The sequence below is a fragment of the Megalobrama amblycephala genome, linkage group LG9, assembly GCF_018812025.1.
Source record: "Megalobrama amblycephala isolate DHTTF-2021 linkage group LG9, ASM1881202v1, whole genome shotgun sequence".
In the NCBI taxonomy this organism is placed as follows: Eukaryota; Metazoa; Chordata; class Actinopteri; order Cypriniformes; family Xenocyprididae; genus Megalobrama; species Megalobrama amblycephala.
The window spans coordinates 8,759,173-8,771,660 of NC_063052.1; the positions used below are offsets into that span (position 1 = coordinate 8,759,173).

Here is a 12,488-nt window from a genome sequence, read left to right on the forward strand (position 1 = left end):
TTCTGGGTAAGGAAAATATTCATGATGATGAGTTGTTAGTCATAATGTTTGGCTAAAATATGAAAAAGTGTTTCATCTTGAGTGCTTCATTATATCCAGAGCAGCAACTTCTGAGGTTCAGCAAGTGCACATGAATAACCAAATTATTTTTGTCACTCCATAAGACAGAAACTGATTAATGGGATTAGTTTTAATTCAAATATTTTACTTTTGTCAAGATGTAGACAACATTGGCACAGTAAAAAAAACAGCAATTTAAGAAGAAGAAAAAAAAACTGGCACCTGGGACTCACAGAGCTTTGCATGGCATAAACGTTAACTGATTATTATATGTGTTTTTACTGTAGCCTATATGGTAAGGTAACTAAGAGTTAACCAGGTTTTCACTGAAACATTATACATTTTCCCCGTTAAAACTATTTTCATTTAAGAACATTTCGTGCAAGTTAATGCTTACCCTCTTTTCAATCAGCAATTTGTCAATATGCAGTGACCATAGAGCCTACATGATGAGCTCAGTCATGCCCCAGTAGCTGAAGAGGCATTAAATTTGCATTTCCTTCCAGCTAGAAAAAATGCCCGTTTTATTTCACCAGTCATAGCTTATGCGCTAACACGAAAACTCTAAAAGGCTTCCAAGATATACTCGGTTTATTAATGAAGCATGAGAGACTCCACTGCCGGTTCTGTGTAAGCGAAGCTATTCTGAAGCTTTAGTGCCGCTCAATGGAAAAGGAGGGAAACTGCTTGACGGTTTCGCGAGCGCTTTACGGACTCGGTCAAAAACGTAGAACATTCTGTTGGTGAAATTACTTATTCGACGTATTGAAGGTAAACTCATAAAATGCTCTGTGCTCTGTGGATTCGTTTAGCAGCTTTTATCACCATGTACCGCCTAACATCAACTCTGAGGAAAACAATGCTGTTGAATCTCTGTTGCGCGAGACTGTTCAAAATGCTGCTGAATTAAAGGGATAGTTCAGTCAAAAATAATATAGCCTATGTATTTTTTTAAAAATATGTCATACTTTGCTCACCCTAATGTTGTTCCAAAACTGTGAGACTTTCTTTTCTTGCTTACGTGGAACATAAATGGAGATGACAGTTAAGGTGTTTAAATTCGTATATCATGACACTTGATGTTAGCTAAATTTGGGCTTAAACACCACCAACACTCTGACTACAACTTCTCTTCAAGGTACATGGACGGATAATTGGTTGGGAATGCCACAATTTCAAGAAACGCAACAAATGATGCTCCCTATGACTTGGCTGTTGGAATGGAAATGTTTTAGACGTAGGAAACATATCCTATTATGGTCAAATAAATGTTGAAAATAGCGCAGAGTCAAAGACCTGTTTTGTTGGCATGAAACCCCCCTTTCTCTCCAGCCTCCACATACGCCCCCCTTCCTCCCAAACTCACTCATTCACTCTTGGCTCCCACACTCACGAAATCTTGCGCCACACACACATATACATTTTTTTCGGAAATGGTTCGTCGACATGTTTATTTATTAACCCATTTTTTCCCTTAAAAATCAAAGTGCTATGTTCTTGTCCACCCACCAGAAAACCAATATCTCGCTCTGAGGTAGCCTACATGTTATTCAAAGCATAATGCAACATATTATGCTTGCATGGGGCAGACCAAGGTTGGCAAGAAATGCGCCTTGAAAAGTATATACATTTATATACATTCAAGCACAAATAAATGATAAACTTGGCTGCTTTATGTACAACCTTTTCATGTTATTGACTTGAATGTTTCTCTAGTGAGTCTGCTGCTTATATCCATTGATGCCTGGTAGATCCATATCAATGAAACGCATGACCCAACATTAAATGCCATGCGGTTGGCACAGAATTGAAAATGACAGCACTCCGTCCACATGTCAGGGGTAAAAGGGTCGTATGTAGCCTCCAAGAGGGTCGCGCGCACGGCAACAGGACCACATGCACCATAAACGGGAAACTCACCCTTAACCGATGCAGCCAGCAGCCCCATATAGAAGAACAGCACCCCGCTCCAGTGATGCGCCTGTACTCCCACCTTCATTAGCGCAAAAATCCTTATACCATCCAGTTTCCTCGTCCCGTTAAATGTACATCTGCACTCTGTCCTCACGAGTCCCGTTCTGTCAGGATTAAAAGAGGCGCTCATGGTGGGCTTTTTTTTTTGGCAGGCACGGTTATCAGATGGTTTTAAAAGGAAGATTCACTTGGTGTCGGCGCTGAGAAAAATCCCAGTGCATGGAGACTGGACCCTCGCAGCTGGACTGAACCATCTCAAGCGAGCCGCGGGGTGAGCCGATTCTAATAGACGCGTTCTTCTCCTAAAAGCTGAAGAGCTGGTAATGAGAACTGTATCTGGTCTCCTCGAGCTCACATGAACGTTACAGACGGATAAAGTCTGGAGCCGATTCAAACGGATGATGCGACATACGCCTGTCCACTCCCCCACGCGCGCGTATAAGTTTAATTTCCAATTAGTAGCCTACAACACTGAAAATCCACGTTTCTCACAATGAGTCACTATGAAAGGACAGCTAGGATACACTCACTGTCACCGCCCACTCGTGGAAGTTTACAGCCTTCATCATTGTCTGAATCATTTCTAGGCGTGAAAATAATCGTTAAGGGATTTCCACCTCTGGACTCTCCGTTTCAAGACTTAAGCAAATGAAATGAAGAGCGCGACTGCAGTAGAGCTCTCTCTCTCTCTCTCTCTCTCTCTCTCTCTCCATAGCTCGCTCGCTCCATCACTCTCTCACCTTTGCAAGGTGTGCCAACAACACGAACACTCTTAAGTTTATAATTGTAAGAAATAATAGTGTAATATAATATAATATAATATAATATAATAAGTGAAAGACTAGCCTGCAATGAAAGAAACGCAATTTACCCAGCGAGGTGAAATCAACGTCACTTCAAAAAAAAAAAAAAAAAAAAAAAAATCCCTTATAAAACGACGGAAAATCAAAGTATATCATGCTGTAATAATTTGTTATGCATTAATTATGCATTTATACATACATGAAATATTGCATAACTCTTCCAAAATATTAAAAATAAAGTTATACAGGCTATTAATGAAAATAGAAATTCTGCATATGATGCTTTATTTATTTTGTTTTGTTGGCCACATATTCACGCGCAAACAGTGTAGTCACTTTCCAATGACATTTGCATCACATGTTTCCCCAAAACATTTTTTTTTACCCGGGAAGCGTCGCTTTTTCTCCACTCCTGCTACGCGTTCAGGTGACGTAAATTAATTGTAGCTTTTTGCATAATTGTTTTTGTTTATATTTGAAATTCAATTCTAAACATTCCAAGTAAGACAGACGCAAGCCACAAATAAGAAAATCACGATCAGACAACAACTTAAACATCTCTTTTTTTTTCGGGAGGGAAATTTAAAATGTCTACAAGACCGTTTGATGATGATGAGTCATCTAAAACAGACCCTCCGCGTTTTTGGGACGCATTAGGGCCATTTCCCAGGTCAATGTGGATTCATCCTCATACACCAGAGGACAGCCTGGACAGAGTCTGCGGTAGAGTGTTGATGCGCTCTGTTTTGGCCAGCAAGGGGGTTTGGCCGCATTTACCAGAAAATGCGCATGTGTTTGCGGATGAGAACGGTGGTATCCTGAGCTACACAAGAAGACATGATGACAGCCGCACACAGTAAGTTGTCTAACTTTTTTTTTTATATAACACGGGTTTTTATTTCTTTTTCTTTTTTTCTCCAGTATGTGCTTATTTTCCTTCTAATAAATGTGTATGTCACAAGTAAATGAGTCAAATCTGCTCTGTGCCGACTCCAATGCGGCATTAAAGCGTCACACAACAGTCAATATCAAAGGTTCTGATGCTGCTTAGATTCTGAGTAAATGATGCAATGTATCATCGGTATTGAGAAATAAACTTTTATTCAACGATGATGCATTAAATTGAGCAAAAGTGACAGTAAAACATTTATAATGTTACAAAAGATTCATATTTCAAATTGATGCTGTTCTTTCTGTCAACATTGATAATATTGAGAAATGCTTCTTGAGCACCACATTAGCATATTAGAATGATTTCTGAAGGACTGAAGACTGGAGTAATGATGCTGAAAATTCAGCGTTGCCAGCACAGGAATAAATTATATTTTAAAATTTAATAAAATAGAAACAGATTATTTCAAATTGTAATAATATTTTACAATATTGCTGTTTTGACTGTATTTTTGATCAAATAAATGCAGGCTTGGTGAACATAAGAGACTTCTTTCAAGAACATTTTTTAAAAATTTTACCAACCCCAAAGTTTTACATTTATTACATTTATTTAACAGCAAAGTTTAAAGCAGCACTGATTCTGCATTTAAATAAGGCAGCATCATCTTCACAAAAACCCCTTAAGTCTGTAATAAATTGGACTGAAGATGGGAAAACTTTTTACAAACGAAAGAAAGTTAGAGACAGCTTCCCTATTGTGTGAATTACCGCATGCAAAATCTGGCTATGGCAGCCCATGCTAATAGATCTCCCATCTGTCCCCGGTGGTCCGTGGAAACACCTACCCTATCTATTTTAGGTAGACCATGTAGCAATGGGAAGATCTCCTCCTGGTGTTCATTTGAACCTCACAAAGCACTGCACCCATAAGAAAATCATGAAATATTCATACTTGGAGACATATGCCCCATGCAGTAGCAACATGCAAAGAAAATTCTCAGAAAGTTCATGTTTGGTTAATGGAAGGCTTGTTTACCTTTTTACATAAAGCTATGGAGTGCTTTTAGGGCTTTCAATGCCTTTATCTCCACTACAATCCTTTTTGGCCTGTGAATATTTTCCCAACAGTTTAACTTGCATTCACAATGCACTTGCAGTTTGAAATAATGCATGCTCCTTCTTTTTTCAGGAGAGTGGGGCAACCAGCATTGGACAAGGTCATGTTAATGACTCAGCATAACATGACCCAGACTCTTCTGAAGGGGCATGTCAATGCCACGTGTCCATGTTTTGCTGATGATAGATACAGCCATGGTCATGAACCTGAGAAGACTAAAGAGATCATAAGCCAGGAGGAGGCTAACAAAAGGAAAACTGAGAAGTTTCTTAAACAAATTCACCTACCTAAACAGGCCACACTGCAAGACATCTCTGAGGGGCCCTCAAACGAAGACCTTCCTCCACTTCCCCCTCCTGCCTCACCGCGGGCGGACAGGCCACCACAGCAAGCCTCCGTCTCCAAAAGTGGCTCCTATAAAGCTACTCTCTTAAAGGAAAAACCAAACATCCAACTGCATTGTGGCAAACCACAGAGGGCTCAAAAACAAAATCAAAAAGAACATCCAAGAGTCAAACCTCATGCCTCGGCCAAAACAACCCCAAAGATAAAAACACAAACAGCTCAAGACCTAATTGTGCAGCCTGGCTCCCCCCAAATAGGAAGTGTATGCAGAGAAAAAGTTATATTGGAAGGTCAAAGTTCATCGCCAAGGTGTTCCCATCTACCCATGTTTGCACAATTCCAAAAGGCAGAGGAGCAGATAATTCCTAAAGGTCACACATTTAAAGGTACATTTAAATAACATTTGACATTGCTTATCCACCATGTCTAACTCTAATTCAAAACTAAATCTGAAACCTAATACAAAGTTCTGTCATGAAACTCTATATGGCGCAGGCTGATAGGTCCTTAACTCAATTTGTTAGCGATCACGTCGTTATCTACATAGCTCAACTGATTGGTTGCTGTGGCATCAGCAGCCAATGAGCTTTCTGCTCAACATTCAAATGCTTGGCATTGTTTGCTCTGCAGCATGCTTCAGAAACCCTCCACCTTCCCCAGCTCCACCTGTATAAATCTGCTATTGGAGTTATTTCACATATGTTATATGTGCAGCATGTGTCAGTGCTGCCCTTACTTTATCAGTAAGATAGTTTCGCAACTAAAAAGCTACGTAACATTTCTCAGTTGTGAGGTAGTAATGTCGCTGTTTTTGAAGCAGTTAAATATCTTCGCTATTAGTAGAGACGCCGCTGCCGAACACTTTTGATAGCACATTCAACGCAAATTCAATGGTCGTCGTCACTTGTTACTTATACATAACTTTAGACAAAATAAAAACAGCTCAAAAAAAAAAAAAAAAAAAATCCACAGCATAACCATTGCAGTACTGCAACACAGTAATGTTTTTCCTGAATGAAGTAGCATTTTTAAACAAATTGGTTGAGTAATTCAGTGTTTCATAGAAACAGTCTTTTTTGTTTGTATGGATCAGTGGCTGTGTTAGAAATCACCCCCTATACCCTCACATTAGTCCCTACATATATTCACTTGAGGGAGTGAATGAAAACGAGTGAGCGAATTCGGACACTTGGTGTCCCGGAAGGGCTGCCACTTTTGCATAGTTCGTTGTTGCCATTTAATAATTATCTGAAACCACTGGCAATTTAATAATCAATTAAAAAGGGATTTATACCTGTATGATATTACATTGTACCCACATTGGACCAGTGTTTGGAAAATGGATGGATGGATGATTCAGCTGCGGGCGGCATCTTCTGATCAGACGCAGGAATTCACTCAGCGCGCGACTCTCACAGTGCATTATGGGTATTCTCTAGACTTTGAGCATACAGCGGTTGTACACTCGTTATTGCAGTACATTGTGGGATTGAATGAGTGCACTTGATAACACCCAAATACCACTACAAATGTCTGTCCCCTCAAACAATGCCCTATTTAAGGGTATATGGGGTGATTTCGGACACAGCTGGTCTTTTTGAATGAATCGGTTGAATGAATGATTCAAATAACTCAGTCATAAAGACACTTGTCGCCACCTGCTGGTGTAAAAGTGTAACTTGTAGAAAGAATCTCTTGAATATTCTCACCAATAATGGACAAATTCACACTCATGAACACTCAAACCTTAGCACAAAGACTTTACATGTCCACAACACAAATGAAGCATCACACTGCAGCTGTTCTGTGTATGAGAAGGTTAAGCGGAATAATGTGTGTGTGTTGGGGGGTGGGGGGTAACGCAGTGACAAAAGAATTACTAGATACCACCAGAGTCATATCAACCTCCATTCCAACTTATTGTACTGTGCTGCTGTGAGTTGTATATATTGCAAAATGACAAGTTTTTCAGTACAAGTAGTTTTCATCTTACGGACATAAACAGATCTGCTACTCATGTCGGTGTATTGAGTCTAGGTAGTTTATTCCAGGATAGCAATTATAGAAACACCATTTAAGGTAAAGGTTCCATAGCGATAACAATCAACCTCATGCCGTCTTGTGGGTTTGGGAGTCTTTGGTAGTGACACTGTATGGCACTGATGTACGACTTGCATTAGCTCAAAGCGAAAGTGTTGTTTTTGTTTGCGAGGATGGCTATGGATGGTGCTCAGTCAACTCTCTCCTCAGGGCTCAAAAGGAGCTACTCAAACTCAAAAAGTCACTCATTATTTTGAAAATGAAAAAAGAAAAAGAAAAAAAAAAACATAAAGAAGAGAGCATTGGCCCAAATCAATATATCCATTTCCTCTTGGTAATGGAATCCGTTTGTAATAGCAGTCTAAACACAATCGATTTGCAATCTTCATGTTTTTCTTTCCTCTCTCTCCTGCCGTCTCTCTTCTTTCTCTTTACTTTTTTTGCCAATGCTTCTGCATCCTAAAGGGCAAAGGGTACATGCAGATTTGGACACTAATTTGTGTAAATTGCATATTGAAGTTCAGTATTTGATTTTAATTTATGTTATGTCATTTTAAGTATGTTTTAACTTTTATGCTCACTTAAAATTACAGTAAAAACAGTAATGTTGTGAAATGTATATTATTACAATTTTAAATGTCTATTTTAAAATGTTTATTTTAATATATTAAATATTAAATATATTAAATATATTTTACTTTGTAATTTATTCCTGTGATGGCAAAGCTGAATTTTCAGCATCATTACTCCAGTCTTCAGTGTCACATGATCCTTCAAAAATCATTCTAATATACTGATTTGGTGCTTAAGAAACATTTCTTATTAATATCAATAATATAGAAAGTTCAAAAGAACTGCATTTATTTGAAATAAAAGTCTTTTGTAACATTATAAATGTCTTTACTGTCATTTTTGACCAATTTAAAAGTAAAAATAAATAAATAAATAAATAAATAAATACAATAAAAATGATTGAATTGTAGTGTATTCATATAAAATAAATAGCGATTTTGCATTACTTGATTATTATTGATTCATTATATGTGCAAACCTTTACTTAAGCATTCAAAAAGACATTGATGTTGACATAGTACTTCCCACGTACATTTTGATTTGGTGTTTTTCCATATGGCATTAAAAATGGCATTTGGATTTGCCTAGTATTCACGTTCCTCATGTGTTAATCCTGTCACCTGTTCTTCCTAAGGTGGATACGTGGAGCTGGGCAGGAGTGCAGATGGTGCCCACATGGCACAGACGCGGGCTGGCAGCAGTACCGGGAGCGTGCAGAATGCAGCTGGCCCTCTTGATAATGCCAAAAGCCATATATACCACAAGGATGCCACTGTCGCAAAGACAAAGGCCACAGGTCCAGGCCCTGGTGAAGATGATTCACTTACCTTAAACCTGTCTCTCATTGTTCATTCTGTTTCTCTCTCAGTTTACTAAGTGCGTTCTCTGTGTTTTTGGTTACAGACATATCCATTACAGAAAATATGGATGGAATCCAGACTTGGAACAGCAGTGAAAGGTGTCCCCTACGAAACGCCCCAGTCTTTACAGGCACGGGTCATGGCCCTCAGAGCCTGTGGTTGTTGCCGGCCAACTGTTTCCTGCGGTTTCCTGAGGTACAACTCAAATCTGAGCATTTAACCTGCTGATTTTCAGTTTACTACAATGGTTTTGTAAATCCAGTGAATGTAGGTTGAGGTTATACTGAACACACATACACACATTCTATATATATATATATCGGACAGCACACCAAATACACATACTCTTTTACTCTATCTGATTATTTTTAAATGTGAACTCTTGAAATGTTATTAAAAATGTGTTAACGATTTTGTAAGCATATTGCGGCATAGTTGTGCTTGGAGTCAATTGTTTTATTTGTTTGTTTTATACAAACAAAAACAAGAGAGAACCAACAAAATATGAATAACTGATTATGTTGTAGACAGTGTATGCTTTTTCCTGAGCTTTTTGTTTTTCTATTTATTTTTCTTGCATAGTAAAATAAAACCTGTAGCTGTAATTTAGCTCTTTTTTTTTTTTTTTTTTTTTTTTTTTTTTACCAAATAATAGGTAGGTAGTCAGATAGGTAGCTTAATCATGTTTAATGTTTTGTTCTTCCCTCATATTTTATATATTTTACATTTTATATATTCCTCATGTTTTGCTACAAACATGCTACAAATACTCACAAGGCAACCAAATACAGAAACATGCTACAAATACTCACAAGGCAACCAAATACAGAAACATGCTACAAATACTCACAAGGCAACCAAATACAGAAACGTGCTACAAATACTCACAACGCAACCAAATACAGAAACGTGCTACAAATACTCACAAGGCAACCAAATACAGAAACGTGCTACAAATACTCACAACGCAACCAAATACAGAAACATGCTACAAATACTCACAAGGCAACCAAATACAGAAACATGCTACAAATACTCACAAGGCAACCAAATACAGAAACATGCTACAAATACTCACAACGCAACCAAATACAGAAACGTGCTACAAATACTCACAAGGCAACCAAATACAGAAACGTGCTACAAATACTCACAAGGCAACCAAATACAGAAACGTGCTACAAATACTCACAAGGCAACCAAATACAGAAACGTGCTACAAATACTCACAACGCAACCAAATACAGAAACAGCTACAATATCACAAGCAACCAAATACAGAAACATGCTACAAATACTCACAAGGCAACCAAATACAGAAACTCACAAAACTCACAACGCAACCAAATACAGAAAATGCTACAAATCACAACGCAACCAAATACAGAAACGTGCTACAAATACTCACAAGGCAACCAAATACAGAAACTCACAAATACTCACAAGGCAACCAAATACAGAAACCAAATACAGAAACGTGCTACAAATACTCACAAGGCAACCAAATACAGAAAAGCTACAAATACTCACAATGCAACCAAATACAGAAACGCTACAAATACTCACAAGGCAACCAAATACAAATACTCACAAGGCAACCAAATACAGAAACGTGCTACAAATACTCACAAGGCAACAAATACAGAAACTCACAAAATCACAAGGCAACCAAATACAGAAACGTGCCAAATACAGCAACCAAAACGAAACATGCTACAAATACTGCAACCAAATACAGAAAAGACTACAATACTCACAAAGCAACCAAATATAGAAAACCAAATCACAACGCAACAAATATAGAAACGTGCTACAAATGCAACCAAATACAGAAACAGACACAATCACAAAGCAACCAAATACAGCTACAAATACTTACAAAAACAAATATAGAAACATGCTACAAATACTCACAAGCAACTAAATACAAAAACAACCAAATCACAACAGAAACGAAACATGCTACAAATACTCACAAGGCAACAAATACAGAAACTCACAATCACAAGGCAACCAAATACAGAAACGTGCTACAAATACTCACAACGCAACCAAATACAGAAACAACTACAAATCACAAAGCAACAAATATAGAAACATGCTACAAATACTCACAACGCAACCAAATATAGAAACGTGCTACAAATACTCACAATGCAACCAAATACAGAAACAGACTACAATACTCACAAAAACGATATAGAAACAGGCTACAAATACTACAAAGCACAAATATAGAAAATGCTACAAATACTCACAACCAAATACAAAAACAGCTACAAAACTCACAAGACAAATACAGAAAATGCTCAAATACTCAAAGCAACCAAATACAGAAAATGCTACAAATATCACAACGCAACAAAATACAGAAACGTGCTGCAAATACTCACAACACAACAAAATACAATGCAACCAAATACAGAAACATGCTACAAATACTCACAACGCAACCAAATACAGAAACGTGCTGCAAATACACACAACGCAACAAAATACAGAAACGTGCTGCAAATACTCACAACACAACAAAATACAGAGACAGGCTGCAAAATACAGAAACAGGCTACAAATACTCACAAAGCAACCAAATACAGAAACATGAGATACCAGTTGGTAACAAAGAACAGGAGGCCAATTAAACTGCCATGTTTGATTCCAGTCCAAGTAGTTGATTGAACATTTGTAGCAAACAGTGAATTAAATGATAGGTCATGCTTGTTATGATTATTATGATTATTATAAAATGTTTTTCTCTCTAAATGATGTTACATGTTTCTTGAGACTTATAAAGAGTTTAAAGAAACTTTTTTGCTTTGTGACCAGCCCTGAAGAGCATTTACATGAACAGCATGCTTTAAAAAAACCAGGCTGTGTGCTGTTGCTAGGCTACACAGGTTTCTTGTTCTTAGGCAATTAGATTTTTCATCTAGAGATATCAGGAAAACCATTATTTCATCATATAGGCATAATTTTGGACTGGACAATCACCCTTGTTGAATTTCTCCATCTTAAATTTTTTATTTGGTTGAAAGGGATGAGATTTCTGATACTGTTAAAATCTGAAATGAAACTGCTTCAAGCACTGGGCAGGTGTTCTCCTATTTAGTTATAGTTCAGTGGAACGATAGAATTGAAGTACTAGTAAAAGAGAAGGCGAAAGAGATAAAGAGAGAACTTTTCCTTTGAATAAGTTCTAGTTTTCAACTTCTTAATTATGTGTTGACAAGCAGGCAGATGAAGAAGTGTATCATTAACATGATGATCATTAAGATGTTGCTAAGCTACTGCTACCGCCAAAAACAGAAAATAAATTGATTATTGACAGAACTCATCTACAATATTTCATATAAAATACATGTTAAAATATTATTACGTTATTTTGGAATTTTTAGAAATATTTTATACCACAACTTCAGTGACCTACTGTAGTAGGCACATATCTGTATATAGAAGCCAAAATATTAAAGGAGCCCTATTATGCTTGTTTACATTTTTAACTTTCTTTAGTGTGTAATGTTGCTGTTTGAGCATAAAAAAGTTCTGCAAAGTTACAAAGCACAAAGTCACTCCAAAGGGAGTTATTCTCTATATCAGTGCGCACTGTTTCTGAACTTCCTGAAATGCCTCCATTGTAGTCTTGAGTTTTCTTCCAGGAACGTACACGTCACAATATTCCTCATTTAAAGAAATCCCGCCCAAATCATATGCAAAAAAAAATAAAATATGGGTCGTGGTCTGGTTGAATTGTGTTAGTAGTGTGTTGAAACTTACAAACTTGCGGTTATGGGCTTCGTCCAAAAGCTTAAGCAGCGGACTTGT

General features: G+C 37.5%; 2 protein-coding genes across 6 annotated transcripts in view; one reads left to right on the forward strand and one right to left on the reverse strand.

Annotated features, from left to right (window-relative positions):
* csmd2 (CUB and Sushi multiple domains 2) overlaps window positions 1-2,666 on the reverse strand; it is a 320,658-nt gene extending 317,992 nt beyond the window's left edge. For all 3 annotated transcript variants that reach the window (XR_007186350.1, XM_048201499.1, XM_048201498.1), the window contains exon 1: window positions 1,981-2,666. Coding sequence is in view for 2 of the 3 variants with exons in the window: in XM_048201499.1 (XP_048057456.1) it covers window positions 1,981-2,164 (184 nt within the window). In the remaining variant the exon portion in view is untranslated. The remainder of the gene's footprint in view (window positions 1-1,980) is intronic.
* A 581-nt stretch (window positions 2,667-3,247) lies between these two features.
* Window positions 3,248-12,488, forward strand: part of LOC125274934 — a 30,658-nt gene continuing 21,417 nt past the window's right edge. Inside the window, exons 1-4 of one of the 3 annotated variants that reach the window (XM_048201503.1) lie at window positions 3,248-3,693; window positions 4,921-5,579; window positions 8,441-8,602; window positions 8,710-8,861. In XM_048201503.1, the coding sequence (XP_048057460.1) occupies window positions 3,425-3,693; window positions 4,921-5,579; window positions 8,441-8,602; window positions 8,710-8,861 (1,242 nt within the window). In that variant the 5' untranslated portion in view covers window positions 3,248-3,424. Of the gene's footprint in view, window positions 3,694-4,920; window positions 5,580-8,440; window positions 8,615-8,709; window positions 8,862-12,488 lie in introns of all 3 variants that reach the window. The other 2 variants (XM_048201502.1, XM_048201504.1) reach the window with 2 other exon arrangements.